The 17,713-nt window shown below is 51.4% G+C and overlaps 8 protein-coding genes across 8 annotated transcripts; 4 read left to right on the forward strand and 4 right to left on the reverse strand.

The window, feature by feature from the left end:
- Positions 1-1,101: 1,101 nt before the first annotated feature.
- On the forward strand, positions 1,102-2,457 carry DPH1 (Diphthamide biosynthesis protein 1; the record flags this gene model as incomplete). The annotated part of the gene is made up of 1 exon (XM_064871623.1): positions 1,102-2,457. The coding sequence occupies one exon, from the start codon at positions 1,102-1,104 to the stop codon at positions 2,455-2,457; it is 1,356 nt and encodes a 451-aa protein (XP_064732003.1).
- A 1,190-nt stretch (positions 2,458-3,647) lies between these two features.
- Positions 3,648-4,361, reverse strand: PMZ80_003195 (uncharacterized protein; the record flags this gene model as incomplete). The annotated part of the gene is made up of 1 exon (XM_064871624.1): positions 3,648-4,361. One exon carries the CDS (start codon positions 4,359-4,361, stop codon positions 3,648-3,650), a length of 714 nt encoding a protein of 237 aa, XP_064732004.1.
- A 1,283-nt stretch (positions 4,362-5,644) lies between these two features.
- Positions 5,645-7,631, reverse strand: PMZ80_003196 (uncharacterized protein; the record flags this gene model as incomplete). Its single annotated transcript, XM_064871625.1, has 5 exons — positions 5,645-6,433; positions 6,479-6,805; positions 6,855-6,984; positions 7,033-7,360; positions 7,409-7,631. The coding sequence occupies 5 exons, from the start codon at positions 7,629-7,631 to the stop codon at positions 5,645-5,647; spliced, it is 1,797 nt and encodes a 598-aa protein (XP_064732005.1).
- A 1,677-nt stretch (positions 7,632-9,308) lies between these two features.
- On the forward strand, positions 9,309-10,286 carry PMZ80_003197 (uncharacterized protein; the record flags this gene model as incomplete). The annotated part of the gene is made up of 2 exons (XM_064871626.1): positions 9,309-9,393; positions 9,457-10,286. The coding sequence occupies 2 exons, from the start codon at positions 9,309-9,311 to the stop codon at positions 10,284-10,286; spliced, it is 915 nt and encodes a 304-aa protein (XP_064732006.1).
- Positions 10,287-10,360: 74 nt separating this feature from the next.
- Positions 10,361-11,320, reverse strand: ADE1 (Bifunctional purine biosynthetic protein ade1; the record flags this gene model as incomplete). The annotated part of the gene is made up of 2 exons (XM_064871627.1): positions 10,361-11,128; positions 11,177-11,320. 2 exons carry the CDS (start codon positions 11,318-11,320, stop codon positions 10,361-10,363), a joined length of 912 nt encoding a protein of 303 aa, XP_064732007.1.
- A 306-nt stretch (positions 11,321-11,626) lies between these two features.
- On the forward strand, positions 11,627-14,008 carry apc5 (the record flags this gene model as incomplete). The annotated part of the gene is made up of 2 exons (XM_064871628.1): positions 11,627-12,332; positions 12,378-14,008. 2 exons carry the CDS (start codon positions 11,627-11,629, stop codon positions 14,006-14,008), a joined length of 2,337 nt encoding a protein of 778 aa, XP_064732008.1.
- A 331-nt stretch (positions 14,009-14,339) lies between these two features.
- PMZ80_003200 (uncharacterized protein) lies at positions 14,340-14,914 on the reverse strand (the record flags this gene model as incomplete). Its single annotated transcript, XM_064871629.1, has 3 exons — positions 14,340-14,393; positions 14,443-14,627; positions 14,725-14,914. 3 exons carry the CDS (start codon positions 14,912-14,914, stop codon positions 14,340-14,342), a joined length of 429 nt encoding a protein of 142 aa, XP_064732009.1.
- Positions 14,915-15,248: 334 nt separating this feature from the next.
- Positions 15,249-17,042, forward strand: APN2 (Class II abasic (AP) endonuclease; the record flags this gene model as incomplete). Its single annotated transcript, XM_064871630.1, has 1 exon — positions 15,249-17,042. The coding sequence occupies one exon, from the start codon at positions 15,249-15,251 to the stop codon at positions 17,040-17,042; it is 1,794 nt and encodes a 597-aa protein (XP_064732010.1).
- Between the last annotated feature and the right edge of the window lie 671 nt (positions 17,043-17,713).

Genomic DNA, 17,713 nt, shown 5'->3' on the forward strand with positions numbered 1-17,713 from the left:
TTTTAACGTACTGCTTGCGATTTTCAAGGGAAGGACAAGGCCTGTGTCTCTTCCGAATTTTGTAGGCTTCTCACTTACCATGACTCTTGTCATACTCGTTCCCGCTCAGTACGATACCAACACCAAGGACTAGAAAGGTAACAAATGCCAGCCGGAGACGTGCCAGCACGCCCGTAGCATTGTAGCAATTCCTGGCCACAAAGAACTGGAATCCATACCCTATGCGTACTCATATGCCACAGCTGTAGTGTACTTCGGGGTATACGTTTCCTGTTTTCTAGTCAAAGTGCTCTTGTCGAAGTAGTTCGAATGTCGCTCCAGAATCCTCTCGTTAAGAGGTCATCCTCGTGGTTCTTTCTTGCACCCGACGCTCCTTTTGTGTTTCTGCAGTGACTCCGCGCTCGAGTCACCAACGTAGAAGAGGAGCCTGAGCATATGAGGGACCGATACTAGGCTATTTAAGGTGGCCAATATGGATGTGGGCAGACGGTCTAAAGGAGGGAAAACCTAACGCTCAATCTGCTGCGAGCTCGCATTGCTGTTATTGACACGTACAAGAATATGTTAGATAGTCGAAGAGCCCTAAGACGTCCTGAACCGGCCACTCTGCGCTGTGTCGGGGGACAGCCACCACTGCTCGAATGCGGTATGCGAGGCTGATATCAGATAAGGGGTTCCGAGTGTGTGCAGGAAAAGAATCTCGAAGTCGATAACTTGGTGGAGCGGAATTAGAATAGTGAGCATCTGGACTGCGCAAAGTCCATACGCACAGGGGACGTACAAGCAGAAAGCAGTCAATTTACCAGTATCATGCAATCCTGCCAGTGCTCATCAGACGAGGCAGCGTTTTTGTTCTAATGAACTTGAATGATTCCGAGTCGTTCTGAGAATGTTTGTCGTGTCACATTGAACGAGAAGACGAGAGTCAGTCGAGTTGGATGAAGGGCAAATAACGCTGCCCGGGCGAACTTTGGTCCGCAGCTGGTACTGAAACTTTCAAGATCGTGACCGACTAGCAGATGGTCTACCAGATTCACATATTGCCATGAATGTGTCTTGGTCGAGCGCATACTCTCCGAGGCCCTGGAAATCCGTGCCGTAATGGAGGAAGATGGCTCACTGCCGGCAATGCCAGGTGCCTTCGAGCAGTTGCCTGCGACCACGGCACCCTCAGTGAAACAGCCAAAAAGAAAATTCGTAGGTAGGAGGACTGCTGAAGCTCTTGCAAAGCAGAAGCAAAATCCTTCCGTGCCTCTTGAAGAGACAACAGCCATGGTGTCGAAAACACGCAAGACTCCTCGTGCTCTAAACCAAGTCCCTGACGAGATATCCAATGACCCAGACATTCAAGCCGCCATCGACCTGTTACCGTCTAATTACTCCTTCGAAATTCCGAAGACAATACACCGTATCAGGACGTTGGATGCGAAGCGCATTGCCCTCCAAATGCCCGAAGGTCTCCTCATGTTCGCAACCACTATCTCCGACATACTCACTCAATTCTGTCCCGGCTCAGAAACCCTCATCATGGGTGATGTGACATACGGTGCCTGCTGCGTCGACGACTTCACAGCAAGAGCACTCGGCTGCGATCTATTGGTACACTACGCTCATTCTTGCCTCATACCAGTCAGCACAACCAAAATCTCCACTCTCTACATTTTCGTTGATATCACGATCGACACTAAGCACTTGATCGCGACACTCTCGCGAAACATCTCGCCCGGGAAGACCATCGCCATGGTCAGTACAATTCAATTTAGCAACACCCTCCATCTGGTCAAGCCAGCCCTCGAAGCAGAAGGGCTGAAAATCATCATACCACAAGTGGCACCTCTTTCGAAGGGCGAAGTTCTAGGCTGTACCGCGCCTAAGCTGAGCGGTGGTGATCATGTCGTAGACCTCATCCTCTACCTCGGCGATGGTCGCTTCCACCTCGAGGCTGCCATGATCGCAAATCCCAGCATCGCCGCCTACCGCTACGATCCTTACTCCCGCCGTCTGACACGTGAAGAATACTCTCATGAAGAGATGCTTGAGTCGAGGTCTTCAGCCATCACCCGAGCGAAGACGGCAAGAAAGTGGGGTCTGATCCTGGGTGCGCTTGGTAGACAAGGAAATCCTCATACCTTGACGTTAATCGAGAGCCATTTGAATAAAAAAGGCATTCCTTTCGTCGATCTTCTGCTCAGCGAGATATTCCCTGGCAAGCTAGCTATGTTTGAAGACGTCGAGTGCTGGGTTCAAATAGCGTGTCCGCGGCTAAGCATCGATTGGGGTCATGCGTTTGTTCGACCACTCTTGACACCGTACGAGGCGCTGGTGGTTCTTGGAGATATGGAGAAGTGGGATGAGAGACAGCAATTGCATGCTGATAACACGTACCCAATGGACTTTTACAGCAACCATGGGTTGGGGAGAGTCACGGATAAGATAGCACGGCAAGCACTTGTATGAGGCTGAATATTTGCTGTTCGGGAACGCGGAACGAGCCAGCGATCTAGTGCGTCCTTTTCGCAGGTAATGTTCCAAGTGCTAGGGCACTAATCAGAGTTCCGCTCGTCTTGCTTACACAGGTGAACTACTCAAGCGCCGGATAACATGTGGCATCCTTAGTTGTCAATCCGAGGACAATGGTCACGTCCTTGTATTATCAATCCAGAAGCTTCAGACACCGCTAAGCCTCATCAACAACATGAAGCCAACCAGGCAACTTCAGTAAACGAACGGAGACGGCAACTATTGCGTAGGTCATGACAAGGTATAACCCTATGCCGTGTTGTGACCCCGTGGACAGGTATTGTTGATACTTTGCGGCGTGCATACACGCTGAGATGTGGAGACCACTCACACCTCGGGCCGCTTCGGCGTCATCCAGATCAGCGATGCCATAGATGAACCGTCATCAGAACCATGAGCAACTCAAACAGCGGTCTGATGTGGGAGCGCTAGCAGCGAACGACGTGCTTGGAGAGGAAGATGTACCGCGCTAAATGGGAAAGACTCTGATCATGAGACAGAAGCTCGGCTGTGGCCCGGGAGGTTCTGGGTATCTCAAGTCAGCGCGAACGGTATAGAACAACCTCGGATGCTCTAAGAAAGGGTGAACCTGGGATGTTGCTCGGCGTAGGTCGACGACTGGTACGACTAACATTCCGGAAATGGTGACATTTGAGCGGTCACGAACAGAATGCTGACACGGGGCAAAGCGTGTCTCTTGTTCTCTGGCACCTCTCTATCGGCTGACAGTACGACTGCGCTCGCCATTCTGCTAGACGCAATTCTTGACGAACGTGTAGCACTGGGCTGGCTCCAGTGATCTACATCTCAAATACAACACCATCCATTTCAGTGCGCAACACGGCGGTTCGCCCACCCTTGTCTTGCCTTCGCTGACTTTGCTCGCCTTGATCTCCTGATCAGCTCAACAACCCAATCATTCGCACTGCCCAACTTGAAAACACACAGACTTGATGACCTCCTTGTCCAAGCGGGAGACCAATCAAACCGACACAAACCGCTGCAGCCGCGAAAAGAAGGTTCAAGCTGGATCACGGCCTGAAGCCTTGGTCCTGTTTGCTGCGTAGAGTTGGCAAGCACGACGCAGAAAGGGACAATACACTCACCTCTTCGCGAACGGCAAGGTCTCATGATGAACCGCTTCTGCCTCGTTCGTCTGTGGCGCCAGCGCTGCCATAAGCTTGATTTTTCAAACTCTGATAAGATTCTTTATACCTTTCCCGTCTCGCGTGGCCGTCTCTCGTAGCCTTCCAGGCATCCTCATATCTTTCGAAGTTGTGAACCTCGCTGATCAACTCTTTCACGGGCCCGGCCATTTCTCTGCCAATGAGTCGGTCGCAACTTCGAAATCGCCTCCACTGTACCTGAATGCACAACGGTGATGAATCTCTTTCTCGCTCAATTCCACGATGGAAACCACTCATCAAAGGCTTCTTGGATAACCCAATTCGTACCCTCGCGTTGCCCATCCGCAGCACGTACACTCCTATCGCCGCCGCGCTGGAAACCCCTAACGCTTCGAAAACAATATCGGCACCGTCCTTGAGTTCACATTCCAGCTTGAGTAGCCTCACATTCACGACAGCGTCCACATCGATACGGCTCTCAAAGATCCTTATCTCGGCGCTAGCTGCTCTTGCTGCATCACACCCAGCACCAGGCCACTTGCTTTCGAATGTACGCCTATCCTTGTTCACGTCCACAAGCACCACCTCCCTTGCGCTCTTGGCGCAGCTCAAAGCAGCACAGAGAAGCCCCATCGTCCGATTCCCTGTCACAACCACGGTCCCATGTCCAACCATCGGAGATACACCAGCTAGTCTCACGGCATGTACACCCATAGCGAGCGGCTCAATCAAGGGGCCTTCGGCAAGTCCAAGGGCGCCGGTGTACTACGCGCAGACTTTCTGGGAGGACGAAATACTTGCGGAGTGTACCTGGCGTGCCACCCATCACGACCTTTCCTTCCTCGATATTCTCATAGGAAGATGCAGCAAGCCTCGTGTCGAAGCACAAATCATATCGCCGTTCGGCACAGCGCGTGCAGTGTCTGCAGGGGCACGCCAGGTTCTACCGCTTCCTTATCATCTTCCCTCAATGTGTTCACCTCAGAAGCCTGTCTGAACCACAGTGACACGTGGATCGTGACCATAATCAATCCTTCGAAATCATTCTTGCCATTGGCACTGCTCTTGACTTTTGAGGCAGTATTCTGCCGTGGTCCCTCAGATACGAATACTGCACGTACTTCTTCTCATCGCTGCCCACTCCTCCATGGAGATAGAAGCGAACATCACTGCCACAGACACCGACATAAGCAGTCGGAGGAGAACATCATCAGGCGATTGATAGGACAGAGCTGGAACAGAAAGGTCAGTGGCCGAGATCGATGTGCTCTCTGGTGCATGGAGGATGCATGGATTCGCGCCGTGTTGTGCAGGCATGGTCGATGTCATGATCTTCTGTAATTGCCGCAGATAGTTCTTACTACTAGCTAATGGGTGGGAACATTAGCAGCCCAAGCTGCACGACAGATCAGCCTTCTGTCACAGTATTCGCGTTTTATGTGTCTCATAAGCTCAATGGACATCACAACAGGCAACATCTCCCAAATCCTTCTACCATGTCGTGAGGTCCATGTCAATCTTTATCGTTAGAACTACATGAGAATAGAGTGTTGATGCTGTCCTACGCGTGTTACTTCCTACGAAGCCATACTGAGATGTGCAAGCACATTACTACGTTGAGCGACGTTGGGACGGAGGAAAAGCATTGGCTAGGCAAACCAGATATTGATTCCTCAACGGCGCTATCCAGTCTATCACAGCTAGCTACCTTTAAGATGTTCTGGAAATCGACGATTTTTTTGGTATTTTCCTTGACCTCTAGATTGTGCCACCTGACAGAGATGGCCTCAACTAGCATCGTGTTTAGCAATCATGTGTGTTCTTCATGTACTTGTGCTCAGGTAAGCCCTTGTAACCATCAAGTGCTTTTGTGCAAGATGAACTTGCTGAATCGTGTGCATGCTCTGGTGAACTCAACTCCATGGCGCTTGGGCCGACAGTGCCTCTCGTAGTAAAGCCGCTGACACAGGCTAGAAGAAAGATGTAACGACCAATTCCTATCGGAACCGTCTTGGAGGGGCCGGGTAGCCGTCAGGCTCGGTGTCTCGAAGTGGAGCCATGGCAGCGTAAGCCGGATGACCAACAGGGATGTAGTGCTGAGCTGCGTGAGGAGAACCACCATACATGTACTCGTCTCCAGTCTGAGCACGTCGTCGTTGGCCAGAGCTAGGAGGAGTAGCTGCGTAGCCATAGCCCGGATGAAATGCTGGCTGCTGAACATAGATTGGCTGGAAGCCAAAGGGCATAGCTGCTGGCGATTGGTAGGCATTCGAAGATGGGCCCCAAGCAATGCCACGCTGAGGTCGCTCAGCAGACGCAGGCTGCCCAAACGGCTGAAGACGAGTGTGCCGACGAGCAGAGTATTCTTTCGGCTCGACGCGAATTCGCTGCTGCCGAATGTCGATCTCGGACTCAGAAGCACGCTCAGCTTCGGTAACACTGGAGAATTCGATGAATCCGAATATATTGTAGCCCTGGCCGCCTTCTCGACATGTCAGCAAGTACTCTTTATCACCATGAATGGAATGTAACACACCTGTGATTGGCTTGCGGATAACGTTGCAGCCCTTGATATGGCCAAAGGCGGAGAAGATCTCGAGAAGTTCTGTCTCGGTCACATCATGAGGGAGGTTGCCAACGAAAATAGACTTCTGATCCGTAGTAGATCGCGGCGTCCGAAGACCTTGAACGATCGGGCTGCTAGCGACGACTGGCCCAGGTCGGGTTCGAGGCTCGAGGTTAGGCGGTTCCATGACCTTGAACATAGTGGTTGTACTATTGAAAGCCTAATCTTATGAGTGAGGGTCGTCAGGTAAAGGTTGAAAGCTTACTTTGAGGGCGTCCTTGAAATCTAGGTAATATGCAAACTTTACCCAGATGCCTTCTGGGAGGCCGTGGAAGTTGGCGTCTGCATTCGTGGTCGGTTGCATTTCTTGAATCGGGCCATATCGTGAAAGAAGCCCATGAGCTTCATCTTTCGAGACCGGACCTCCTCCAACACGACTTAGGACAACCGAGCCTGATCCAATAGATAAGCCGGTGTCACCATTTTGTAGGATGTACTCACGTCGAGCCTCGGCGTGTTCTGTTCGGATCTTTCGATCATCCACAGCTAAATCCCGACCGCCCTCAATGGCTTGCGTAGCAGCCTCGATGGTCTATGATGTGTTAGCTAGGCTCGTCATTTACGGACTCTATCCAACATACGTGATATTGCACAAGAGCAAATGGGTGTCTGTGTCTGTCGCGTCGGACCTTGACTATGCACTCGCCAAATTGATCGAAAGCCCCATGGACAGACTCTTCAAGTTGCTCGTCCGTTCGATTGACTGATAGGCTAGACGGTGTCAGCACGAGTTCCTGGCTAGACTCTTCCCTGACATACTTTGCGACGAAGACGCAGGCCTCTGGTGGAAGAACACCCTGCGCATTTTGTGGTGTGATGGGATCAGAGAGTCGATCGGAGCGTGGAGTAGGCTTGCTGTTTGGGGAGGTATATTCGACAAGCTCATGGCGCATGCCGGTAGACTGAATTCTATTGTCGACTTGTGGTCTGGTATCTCCAACAAACACATCATCTTCGGATTTGGACTCGAAGAGCATGTTATGACCGTTGCTGACGTTGCGCTTGGTGGGTTGGGTTGACAAGAAAGGGTCAGAAGCTGATGGATCGGCGGGTGGAGTCAACAATGAACTTCGAGATAGAGGCGAATCTAGGAAGCAGTGTTAGTCCTCACTCGTACGAATCTAGGAAGACTTACCAGTCTTGTGTCTTGCTGCGGGCGTTGAGGTGGCTGTTCGAGAATCAAGATTGAGATTCTCAAAGCCTGCTGGCAGGTCTTGTAAAGAAGCGTGGCTTCGTGAGGCTTGCATATTGCCTAGTGAAGGTAGTCGTGGCACTCGAAGCTGTTCTGACTGTGGGTAGATGGAATTCCAGATGGAGCGATGAGAATTGATGGGATTGGAATAACCAAAGAGATTCATGTTGTCGGTGAGTGTGCGGCTCACTATATATGGGTTAGTTTCGATACAAACGCCCAAAGGCCATGGCGTTAGTCTTCAGGGACGTCACTCACTGATTGCGTTAAGGTATCACGATTTGTTTCAGGAATGTAGAGTGACGAAGTCTTTGATATTGTGTCAAAGAAATATCCTGAGGTGTGCTGGCCGCAGATATGCCTAGATTGAGAAGAGAAGCAAAGGTGATGTTGTGTCAAGCACAACGTTGAGGTAAATCCAAGGTTGTAGATGACGATCTGGAAGGTAAACGTTGAGGTGAGCTTTGAACAGCAGGAAGGTGCGATGGCCAGGCGCTCCTTCTGACGGTGTTGATATAGTATTCGCCACGCCTGTCCTTACCAATTCCTGCACTCGTGACACTGACTCAGACTTGTTTTGATACCTTTCACATGGGTAGTATTGTTTGCACGTGCTCCTATGATGACGGTGTTTTAACGCGAACGATTTTTAGGGTGAAGGGGAATGAATGATTTCCGATCGCAAGAAATTTCACCGCATGGTATGACGCTCTCTGGCTTGCACTGCCTATAGGATGGTGAAAGACGTGGTCGTGCAAAAACGCTTTCTGCGACTGTCACAGCGCCTTAACGTTCTGAACAGCTACGACACTGACGTCGGCCATTGTTCCGTACCCTGAGATGTCATCAAACTGTACGGCTATCCGGCTGATTAGGTTAAATCCAGGTCCTGCTGCAGAGCTTTATCAAGTGAAGGTAGAAAGATAACATCCCGGTTTCCGGAGGCAAACCCTGCCGTTGCTGAGAAATGCATAGAAGCACAACTACAAAGGTGACATGGTCTCCGACCCTTTACATACCCCGCCTCAGCAATTTCTAGATCTTGAGCAACGTACCAGCGCTGGTCCATGGAATTGAAGCTTGAGGGGGCGTCGCCTCGGACATCAAGCTAGAGTATCAGCAGTTGGTGCCAGAACACGACACACGTACCTCCGAACAACGTCAAGAACTCCGTGAGATGTACAATTATCGCTTGGGGCCCCTGTGAAAGAGAGCACGCCCCGTTGTCAAGGACGCGGCGGGTGGTATGGCTTGTACTAGAGGATTTCAGGAAGTCGACGACTTCAGCTGCATATGTTCTCCTTACGTGTCAGACCTGTGGGAGACAAAGCATTTGTCGCATCTCACACACCACTCTCAGAGCCACGCCGTCAAATTCAATTCGAGCTGAAACGCTGTTGGAGGAGCACGTCGCGGCATCCAACTGCTGATCGCGCCTCTGAATACGTGTAAAGACTGCAGCAGGAACGATCGAGCTGCGACACGTCCGGCTGAAGAGTTGTGTCGCAAGTGCGGCGTGCGATGTCAAGGAAAGAGCTCTACAGATGTTGCACGTAAACAGGTAGCGGAAGCAAGAGTGGCAGTTGTGGTCCAAGTTGACCTTGGCGAAACCTCGGCTTTTTATGAGACGTCGATGTGACGCAGCCAACCTCAAGTTCTATGTATCCGTATACTACAAGATCGTATTCAAAACACGCGTATAGCGATCAGTTCATTCTTTATCATCTGTGCTGCGCTGCGTGTTAGGCCGTAGAGGCAGCATGTAACATCACAGAAGGAAGACATAGCCGCAATCTCTTACACGACAAACGCAGGGTATCGCTAACAAAAAACAAGCGACAAAATGTTCTCCGCCACAGTCCGCAGGTGTGCCGCTCCAGGCTTCTGGACAAAGACCAACCAAGAGCTCCAGCGAGCTGCTAAATTCGGTATGCGCTCTTCCCACCAGGTATGCTTTGCGCTTGGCCGGCACAAATACTGATAGACTTCAGCAATCAATTTAGAAGGCCTGACCATCACGACCATTCCACAGCCGATACTCGATTTCGAGGAGCCCCAGACGGCGACATGGATGAAAGTCATGACCGACCAAACCGTCGGCGGCTTCTCAGACGCCCACATCACTCAACACAAAGCTGACGACTCAACCTTGACTCCTCCCCATGTTCGCTTCCACGGCAATATCTCCACCAAGCTCCCCCACGACCGACCGGATGTGATGAAGACGGGGTATGCCGCATTCCGGAATCAAGATCGAGGGAGGACCTTGTTTGGCGAGCTCTTCTGGAGCGTCGAGCCATATTCGTATCTAGCACTACGCGTAAAGAGCGATGGCCGGAAGTACTTTGTCAATATCCAGACCGATTCTATAGTCGAGTCTGACATCCACCAGCACCGCTTGCTGACCAAGCACCACAAGGGCGCCGCCTCGCCCAACAGTCCGCCCCAGTGGGAGACCGTGCTCATCAGACTGCATGACTTTGTCAGGACGAATCAAGGCTTTATCACCGAACCACAATCTGAGATGCTGCGCCAAAAGGTCAAGAGCTTCGGGATAGGCCTCATCGACCGGGAACCTGGCCCATTCAACCTGTCCATTAGCGCCATCTGGGCCACTAATCTGAATGAACGCGGACAACTCGATGGACGCACCGGCTGGCAAGAAGGCGATCAAGGGAGTGCTAGGCTTAGCGAAGTCACAGTCGAGAAGCTGCGCCAGAAGGCCGAGGAACGAAGAAACACACCTGACACAAGAGAAGCAATAAAGCGAGACGCCATGCATGACTATGACAAACGCAAGAGAGGCGAATCTACCACGTGAGATTCTTTCATACGAGACCTCAGACACCTTGTCAACCTCCACGGGATACAGAAGCCACTCCGCACCCCCCAGCATCACTGCGTCGCCGCTTCGATGGACTTGCCAGTCAGTATCTCGAATGCCTCAGCGTACTTCGCGCTGGTATTCTTGACAACTTCCTCCGACATCTCGACGCCTCCCTTGCCCTTGAGGCCGTTAGCTGTCAACCAATCTCTTAGGTATTGCTTGTCGAAGCTGTCTTGAGATTGCCCAAGCGCATACGTCTGCCTTGACCAGAACCTCGAGCTATCTGGGGTCAGGACCTCGTCAACCAACACTACCTCCTCAGTCTCTTGGTCTAGGCCAAACTCGAACTTGGTATCTGCGATGATGATGCCCTGCTGTCTCGCATATTCCTTGGCCACGGAGTAAATCTTGAGCGAAAGCTGCTCGATTCGTGTGGCGTACTTTTGGCCAACAATCTCGGCGGCATGCTCGGTGGAGATATTCTCGTCATGCTGCCCAAGCTCAGCTTTTGTACTCGGTGTATAGATGGGCTCGGGAAATTCCTGGGATTCTTGAAGTCCTTCTGGCATCTTCTTGCCGTTGACCTCCCCAGTCTTCTGATACGTCGACCAGGCTGAGCCTGTTATATAGCCTCGAACAATGGCCTCAATAGGGAAGATCTTGAGACGTCGCACCAGCATGCTACGGTTTCGAAGCTGCACCTTCGCTTGCACTGGCACTGACTCGGGGACATTTAGTCCAAGGAAATGTGTTCTGAGATCTGGGATCTGCTTCTGCAAATAGTCGAACCAGAATGCTGTCATGAGAGTGAGGACCTGACCCTTTTGTGGGACGCCCTGCCATTGTTAGCTCGTGTGTCAAGATGTAATCGAGAAGGCTCGTACGTTTTTCATAATTACATCGTATGCAGATATTCGGTCCGAAGCTACGAAGAGTAGTGTCTTTGAGTCGACCTCGTATAATTCTCGGACTTTGCCAGAAGTAAGTAATGGTAGCGATGCTCCCAGTTCTGCTCTCGTGTACGCCATGGCGAGTACTTGTAAATGAGGCAATCTCCTTCTCTTAAAGAAGATTGGAACACTTCTCAAAGCCCTACTTTGGACAGATATTTATCCGACGCATTATGCATGAATACTGAATTTATTTATTCATTTCTCCCGATCACGTGCAAGAGTGCCGCGTCAACAAGTCAACAAGTACAAGCCAGTATCCGTTGACAGGCGCGTTCCTGCACTCACAAATGCGAATGCGGGCAGAAAGTACGTGATTTGTCTCAGTAACAGCGAGGCCATTCACCTGAACGAAAGCGAAATGCAAAGCAAGCTGCCATCGAGATGGGCCGCTTCCTTACACCCTCCAAGATTGCGCTCCTGGTCTTAGCACAAATCTACAGCAAAGGTTCGATACCATTGTGTAGCAATGCGAAGGTTCTCAACGTGCTTATTTCAAGAATCTTGCTCGATCCAAGCGATTCGGAAGAATTGCTACGACAACATGATGGCAACACGATCCTCGACCTTGAACGCGCCTTGACTGGTCAAGCATCTGTGATTCCTGGCCGAACAGTCTGGGATCTGCTCTTGAAAGGGCTGTGGGCCATCGATTGCGCCGACGCGCTTGACTGGTTTATCACAGAGGTCCCCTCACTGCTGGGGAAGACACGAGATGAACTACTGAAGGAACGAGACGAGGGACTTCCTCCTCAGCCGGCAGGCAAGATTGTCAGAACCTCGGCCCTGGGTGTCTTCATCCGTCGATGCTCTCTTGAGTACTTACGGCTGCAATTTCAGGACAGTACAGCCCTCTGGATGGATTTGATAGCGTACAGGATGCCTACCAAGAGAGCCTTTACAAGGAAAAACCCCAACGCCTTACGAAGTGCGTTCGACTGCAATCTGGCGGACCTGGAGCTAGACGTCTCGAACCCCTTGACAGGTATCATGTTTCGGCGCATGCTTGGGGATGTCGAGACTCAGCAAAAGGCGTACAGCACGCACGAATCCGAGAAGCTTATGGAGTTTCAGGTTTCGGAGATGCAAAGTAAGCACGGTGTGTTTACGTGTCAGCTGAGCTAACACATTGCAGGTCTTGGAGGCAGACTGCCTGATACGATGAAGGGGAGGCTCAAACAGCTGGTAGATTTGGGCACTTCTGCACCCAAGCTGACGCATTATCTCAAGTTCCTCGACTCTTGGCGAGCAGGTGACTTCACCTCCGCTTTTGACAATTTACATCGCTATTTCGATTACACAATGCAGTCACGGGACCGCACCTTTTATCAGTACGCACTTCTCAACCTCGCCATACTTCAAGCCGACTTTGGGTGCCACGCCGAAGCCATACCAGCAATGCAAGAAGCGATAGCAACAGCGCGGGAGAATCGTGACACAACTTGTCTGAACTACTGTATGTCCTGGCTCTACCACTTCGGCCGCGCGTTCCCAGCTCAAATGCAATCAATTCGCGAGGCGGGTATTCTAGGCAATGAGACGGAGGGCCTGAACTTTCTTAAGAGCAGAGCCAAGGAAGCAGAAATGTGGACGCTGCTCAGCACGTCCCTACTTTCAGAGGCCAAGATGAATCTGCAGCACGGGGGAAGTCTAGCAATGTGTTTCGAAAACATAGTCAAGGCCAGCCACATCAACGTCGTCAAAAACGTGCCGAACTGTACTGGGCCTGCGCTTCTCATGAAAAGCACGTTCTTTTCTCGAACAGGACAAACACACCAGGCTTATTCTTGTGGCGAGCGGTTTCTTCTTTGCCACGCTAAGAATGCACCGATGGAGGATGTATTGAAATGTACCGTCAGACAAGGAACGCTGCTCGCGCAGATGGGCCGGCCCTCTGAGTCTCAAACGACCATGGCGAACATGCCGCCACATATTCTCAAAGTACTGAAATACAAAGTTCATCATACGACACACACTCTTATCCTCCAGGCTCGTCATTTACTGCACAGGGGCCAGCTTAACGCGGCCAGCCAGATCATAGGCCAGCTTATTGCTCAACAACCGCATGCTGAAGCCGATACATCGAGTCAAGTGTCCCTTCTGGAGATCGAGCTTCTCATCCGCCGTCGGGAGCTGATGACAGCGCTTCAACAGGTTCACGGATTGGCAGACAAGGTGTCAATTGAGAACAATGACGTTTCGGTAAAATGCCGACTGATGACGCTGAAAGCCAGCTTGTTTGCGAAGAGCGGCAAGGCATTGCAAGGGTTCAGCTTGGCAACGCGAGCAGTGGAGCTTGCATTCAGTGCTCGAATACTACCAGGCATATGGGAAGCCAGTTTGGCAGTAATACATATCCTCCTCCAGAGCCATGAATTCGCAGCAGCCCAAGACCTCGCAACGGCGGTCCTACCCCAGGCGCTGGAGTGCCTTGACTGCGATCTTATTGGACGATGTTTTCTACTGCTCGCAGATAGCTATGTAGGACTTGCAGGGTTGGAGGCCGGATTAGGGAATCAAGAGCAGAAGGACAAAGAGATTGGGAGGAGCAGACAGAGACAGATACAGCTACTGAGCTCGGCGGCGCAGATGCTCGAGAAGGCAGGGGAGCAATTTCGTAGGATTCAAGAATTGGAGGGGCAGCTCGAAGTGCTTGCGAAGATGGGCAGGCTGTCGATGTGGCGGGGGGATGTTGCGCTGGCGAATGAGCTGGGCGAGAAGTATATAACGTTGAAAGATGAATACACCAAGGAAGGTGTCTACTGAATATGGTCTTTGACTCACTGCAAGCGATGGCGTTGGTGGGTAAGGACCTGTGACAGAAGCATGCGATGGAATTAGGAACTCTAGCATAAAAAAAACAGGTTCATGCTAGCAATGAAGTTTACTTTCGATGGCTCCTTGTTGTACCTGGGGCGATACAGTTCTTCTTTCGTGCATCTGCTGCATTCATCACATTGATCTTGACCACTTTTTTAAGCCTAAGCACGCGATGTGGCACGCTCCATCCCATTGATCATTCTATACAGTTGCAAACATTCTCGGGTCAAGGACTGGATGTGTAGACAAGGCTCGAATCGAGGAGTTTAGGAATGGTCTAGGTAACCTTGTCCTTATTGTGGTAGTTGACCTTCTCGTTCCAAAACAGAGTCTATTGAGCCTGTTAGCAGTTGATTGGCTCGGAGATGCTCAGACGCTACCTTGTCACCGTCGCCCCAGAAGAAGTTCTTCGTCCGAATGTTCTGGTATGGGTACTCGACTCGTTCTTCTAGAGGAGGCAGATGCTCCCAGTGCTCCCAATGTTCATTCCACAGATTCCAGGCGTTGATGGAGGCGAGAATGAGGCAGGGCACAACGACGTAGATGGAGAGCCGGCGCCAGAGGTCTGCGAGCATCAATTCGAGTTAGCCAAGCTGTTTTCCATGTGGCTAGCTGCAGGCGGGTCGAGTGATCTCATGAGGGTTGCCTTGTTGATGACGCACCAGAAGTAGCAGCGGCATGAGCCTTGACAGCAGCTCGCTCCCGGTTGAAAGCGTTGTCAGCTGTGCCAGTCAACTTTCCTCCTCCTGGGATGTCCTGGGTCGACACTCGGCGGACAAACTGTCGGAGAGCAGATGGCTGCGATCGTAGGGGTTGCTGCGCCAGGCGCAGACCGAGTCGAGGAAACGACATGGTGGGTGTTGTGGTGAGCGGAGAGGTGGTACGGCTTCAAAGCTGAGTCTTCAATTCGACTTCAAGCAGCCTGAGGTTGGTGGACTGAGGAAGTCACAATGCTTAGTCGCGGGATAGCTTAGTCGACGCTAGGACGGATAAGGAATGGCCGGATCCTGTATTTCGATCTGGCAAGTGCGTCATGAGACGTGACTGCGTGTTGAGTGTTCCAAGGTCACTTTGCTCTCATCTCCAGTGGGCTTGTTGACGCGACGTGAGCTGTTGCTTGCTGTCACCGTCGCTTCAATTGCTCCCCATACTACAACATGCACCGCACCCTTCCCTGCACGCCACCATGGCACTCCGTATCACGACCTGGAACGTGAACGGCATCCGGAACCCATTCGGCTACCAGCCATGGCGAGACAAAAGGACCTTCGAGGCAATGTTCGATATTCTCGAAGCCGACATCATCTGCTTCCAAGAGACCAAGATTCAGCGCAAAGACCTCCGCGATGACATGGTTCTCGTACCGGGCTTCGACTGTTACTGGAGCTTGCCTCGCCACAAGAAGGGCTATTCCGGCGTTGTCATCTATACTCGCAACTCCAAATGTGCACCCATACGCGCCGAAGAAGGAATATCTGGAGGCCTATGCCCACCCAACAGCACCATCCCATTTCGCGAGCTTCCTGAGCACGAGCAGATTGGTGGCTATCCCACACTTCAGCAGATGTCAGATATAGATTTTGATGCTGCTGCTCTTGATGCTGAAGGAAGATGCGTCATTCTCGAGTTTCCAGCTTTTGTACTGATGGGCACCTACTGCCCGGCAGAAAGAGATGAGTCTAGGACCCACTTCCGCACCGCCTTCCTCAAAGTCCTCGACGCAAGAGTCAGAAACTTGGTCAGAATGGGCAAGCGAGTTGTATGGGTTGGTGACTTGAACATATCCCGAGAAGAGATCGATACTGCCATGTCTGAAGAGACGATGCGCAAGAATGGCGTTGATCATGTTGGCTGGATCTCTACGCCTGCGAGGCGACTTCTGAACCAGCTTTTGGTTGGTGGAAAGGTCTACGGCGAGCGAGACGAAGGTAGAGAGGACCAGATCCTGTGGGATGTGTGTCGTTCCTTTCACGAGGGGAGGAAGGGCATGTACACGTGCTGGGAGACCAAAGTCAATGCTCGGCCTGGCAATTACGGCGCCAGAATTGACTACGTTGTCTGCAGCCACGGTATGAAGGACTGGTGGTCAGACTCCAACATCCAAGAAGGCCTTATGGGCTCAGACCACTGTCCAGTCTACGGCCTCTTGAAAGAGAAGGTTTCAGTACAAGGACAAGAGAAGCACATCCTGGATTTGCTTAACCCGAGCGGAATGTTCGAAAACGGCGTGCGGATGACCGACTGGTCTGCAAAACATCTGCTACCTATGTCTGGGAAGCTTATCCAAGAGTTTGACCGCAGGCGCAACATCAAAGACATGTTCGCAAAAAGACCATTTCTGCCCAAAATACCTTCCTCTACCACCGCCTCACCCACGAAGGATATTCCAAGCATCATACCTGCTCCGTTGGCAGGTTTTGATCTCACCTCAGAGCAAATAACAGGCTCGCCGCCGCCTTTCAGTCAATCTCCGCAATCGGGTGGATTGAAACGGAGCATATCGAACCTCAGTACAGCACCGACAGCTAAGAAGAACAAACTTGATTCTAATGGCACATCTAGAGGTCAACAGAGCCTCAAGGGTTTCTTTGCCAAGAAATCACCTTCAAAACTTGCCGACGTTCCCGAGCTTGTGCCCTATTCTTCCGAAAAGGGGGCCTCCTCCAAACAACCGACACCTTTGCCCATCGCCGAAGCCTCGCCTGCGGACACCGAGAAACCAATAGGAGACGATGCAGGAGCTTTCGAACGCAAGAAAACCTGGAGCAAACTCTTTGCCAAACCTGTCGCCCCCAAATGCGAGCACGATGAGCCGTGCAAGACTATGCTCACTAAAAAAGCTGGTGTCAATTGTGGACGCTCCTTCTGGATGTGTAATCGTCCACTTGGTCCGACTGGGAAGCAAGAGCGCGGAACACAATGGAGATGCAATACCTTCATCTGGGCCAGTGACTGGGATGCCAGGCAGAACTCAGACTGAGAAAGACAAGATGACCATATTTTATTGTTGAAGAGAACGCAAATATGCGTAATAGATCCAAGACCTGGGACTATGACTATACCTCTCATACAATGTCCTTTAGCATGGCAATGGCTCGGACCCCGTCCACACGGTTACGCTGTCCTTCTCGGTCGCAACGTGGATCCGAATCCGAGGCTCACCTCACCTGATTAGTGCATGTGGTCAAGAAGCCGCAAGAGCTGAGAAGGTCCCAGACATGTCCATCAGACCAGCAAGGACGGTAGTCGGAGAACTATGACAAGTTACAGTTTACTGAGAATGCAGCGCGCTGTCATATTGGCAACCTCGTGTCACGGCCATCTGGGGTCAATCTGGGGCAGTGAGAAACATGTGCTAATGCACATCGTGTAGTGACGAACTTCCTCCTGAAACTTTGAGCGCTTTAATCTTTGTTCACAGCACATATTGCTTCCGTCCCCTCACAAAGATTAATCCTCCCTTCAATCATTGTCAGCGTTCACGTCACGTTTGACTAGGTCTCTCACTTTCACCGGTGCTAATCCGTGCGGCTGCCTCCATATTTCAGAAGGCACATCGCCAACCAAAGCGTCGCGGCAATGTCTCTACATACTATTTGCCCACCCATTATAGCCATGGTATCCTCTTCGTCCGATCTCGTTTGGCGTGGC

This window comes from Knufia obscura (genome assembly GCF_036327395.1).
Source record: "Knufia obscura strain CCFEE 5817 isolate CBS 148926 chromosome Unknown scaffold_3, whole genome shotgun sequence".
In the NCBI taxonomy this organism is placed as follows: Eukaryota; Fungi; Ascomycota; class Eurotiomycetes; order Chaetothyriales; family Trichomeriaceae; genus Knufia; species Knufia obscura.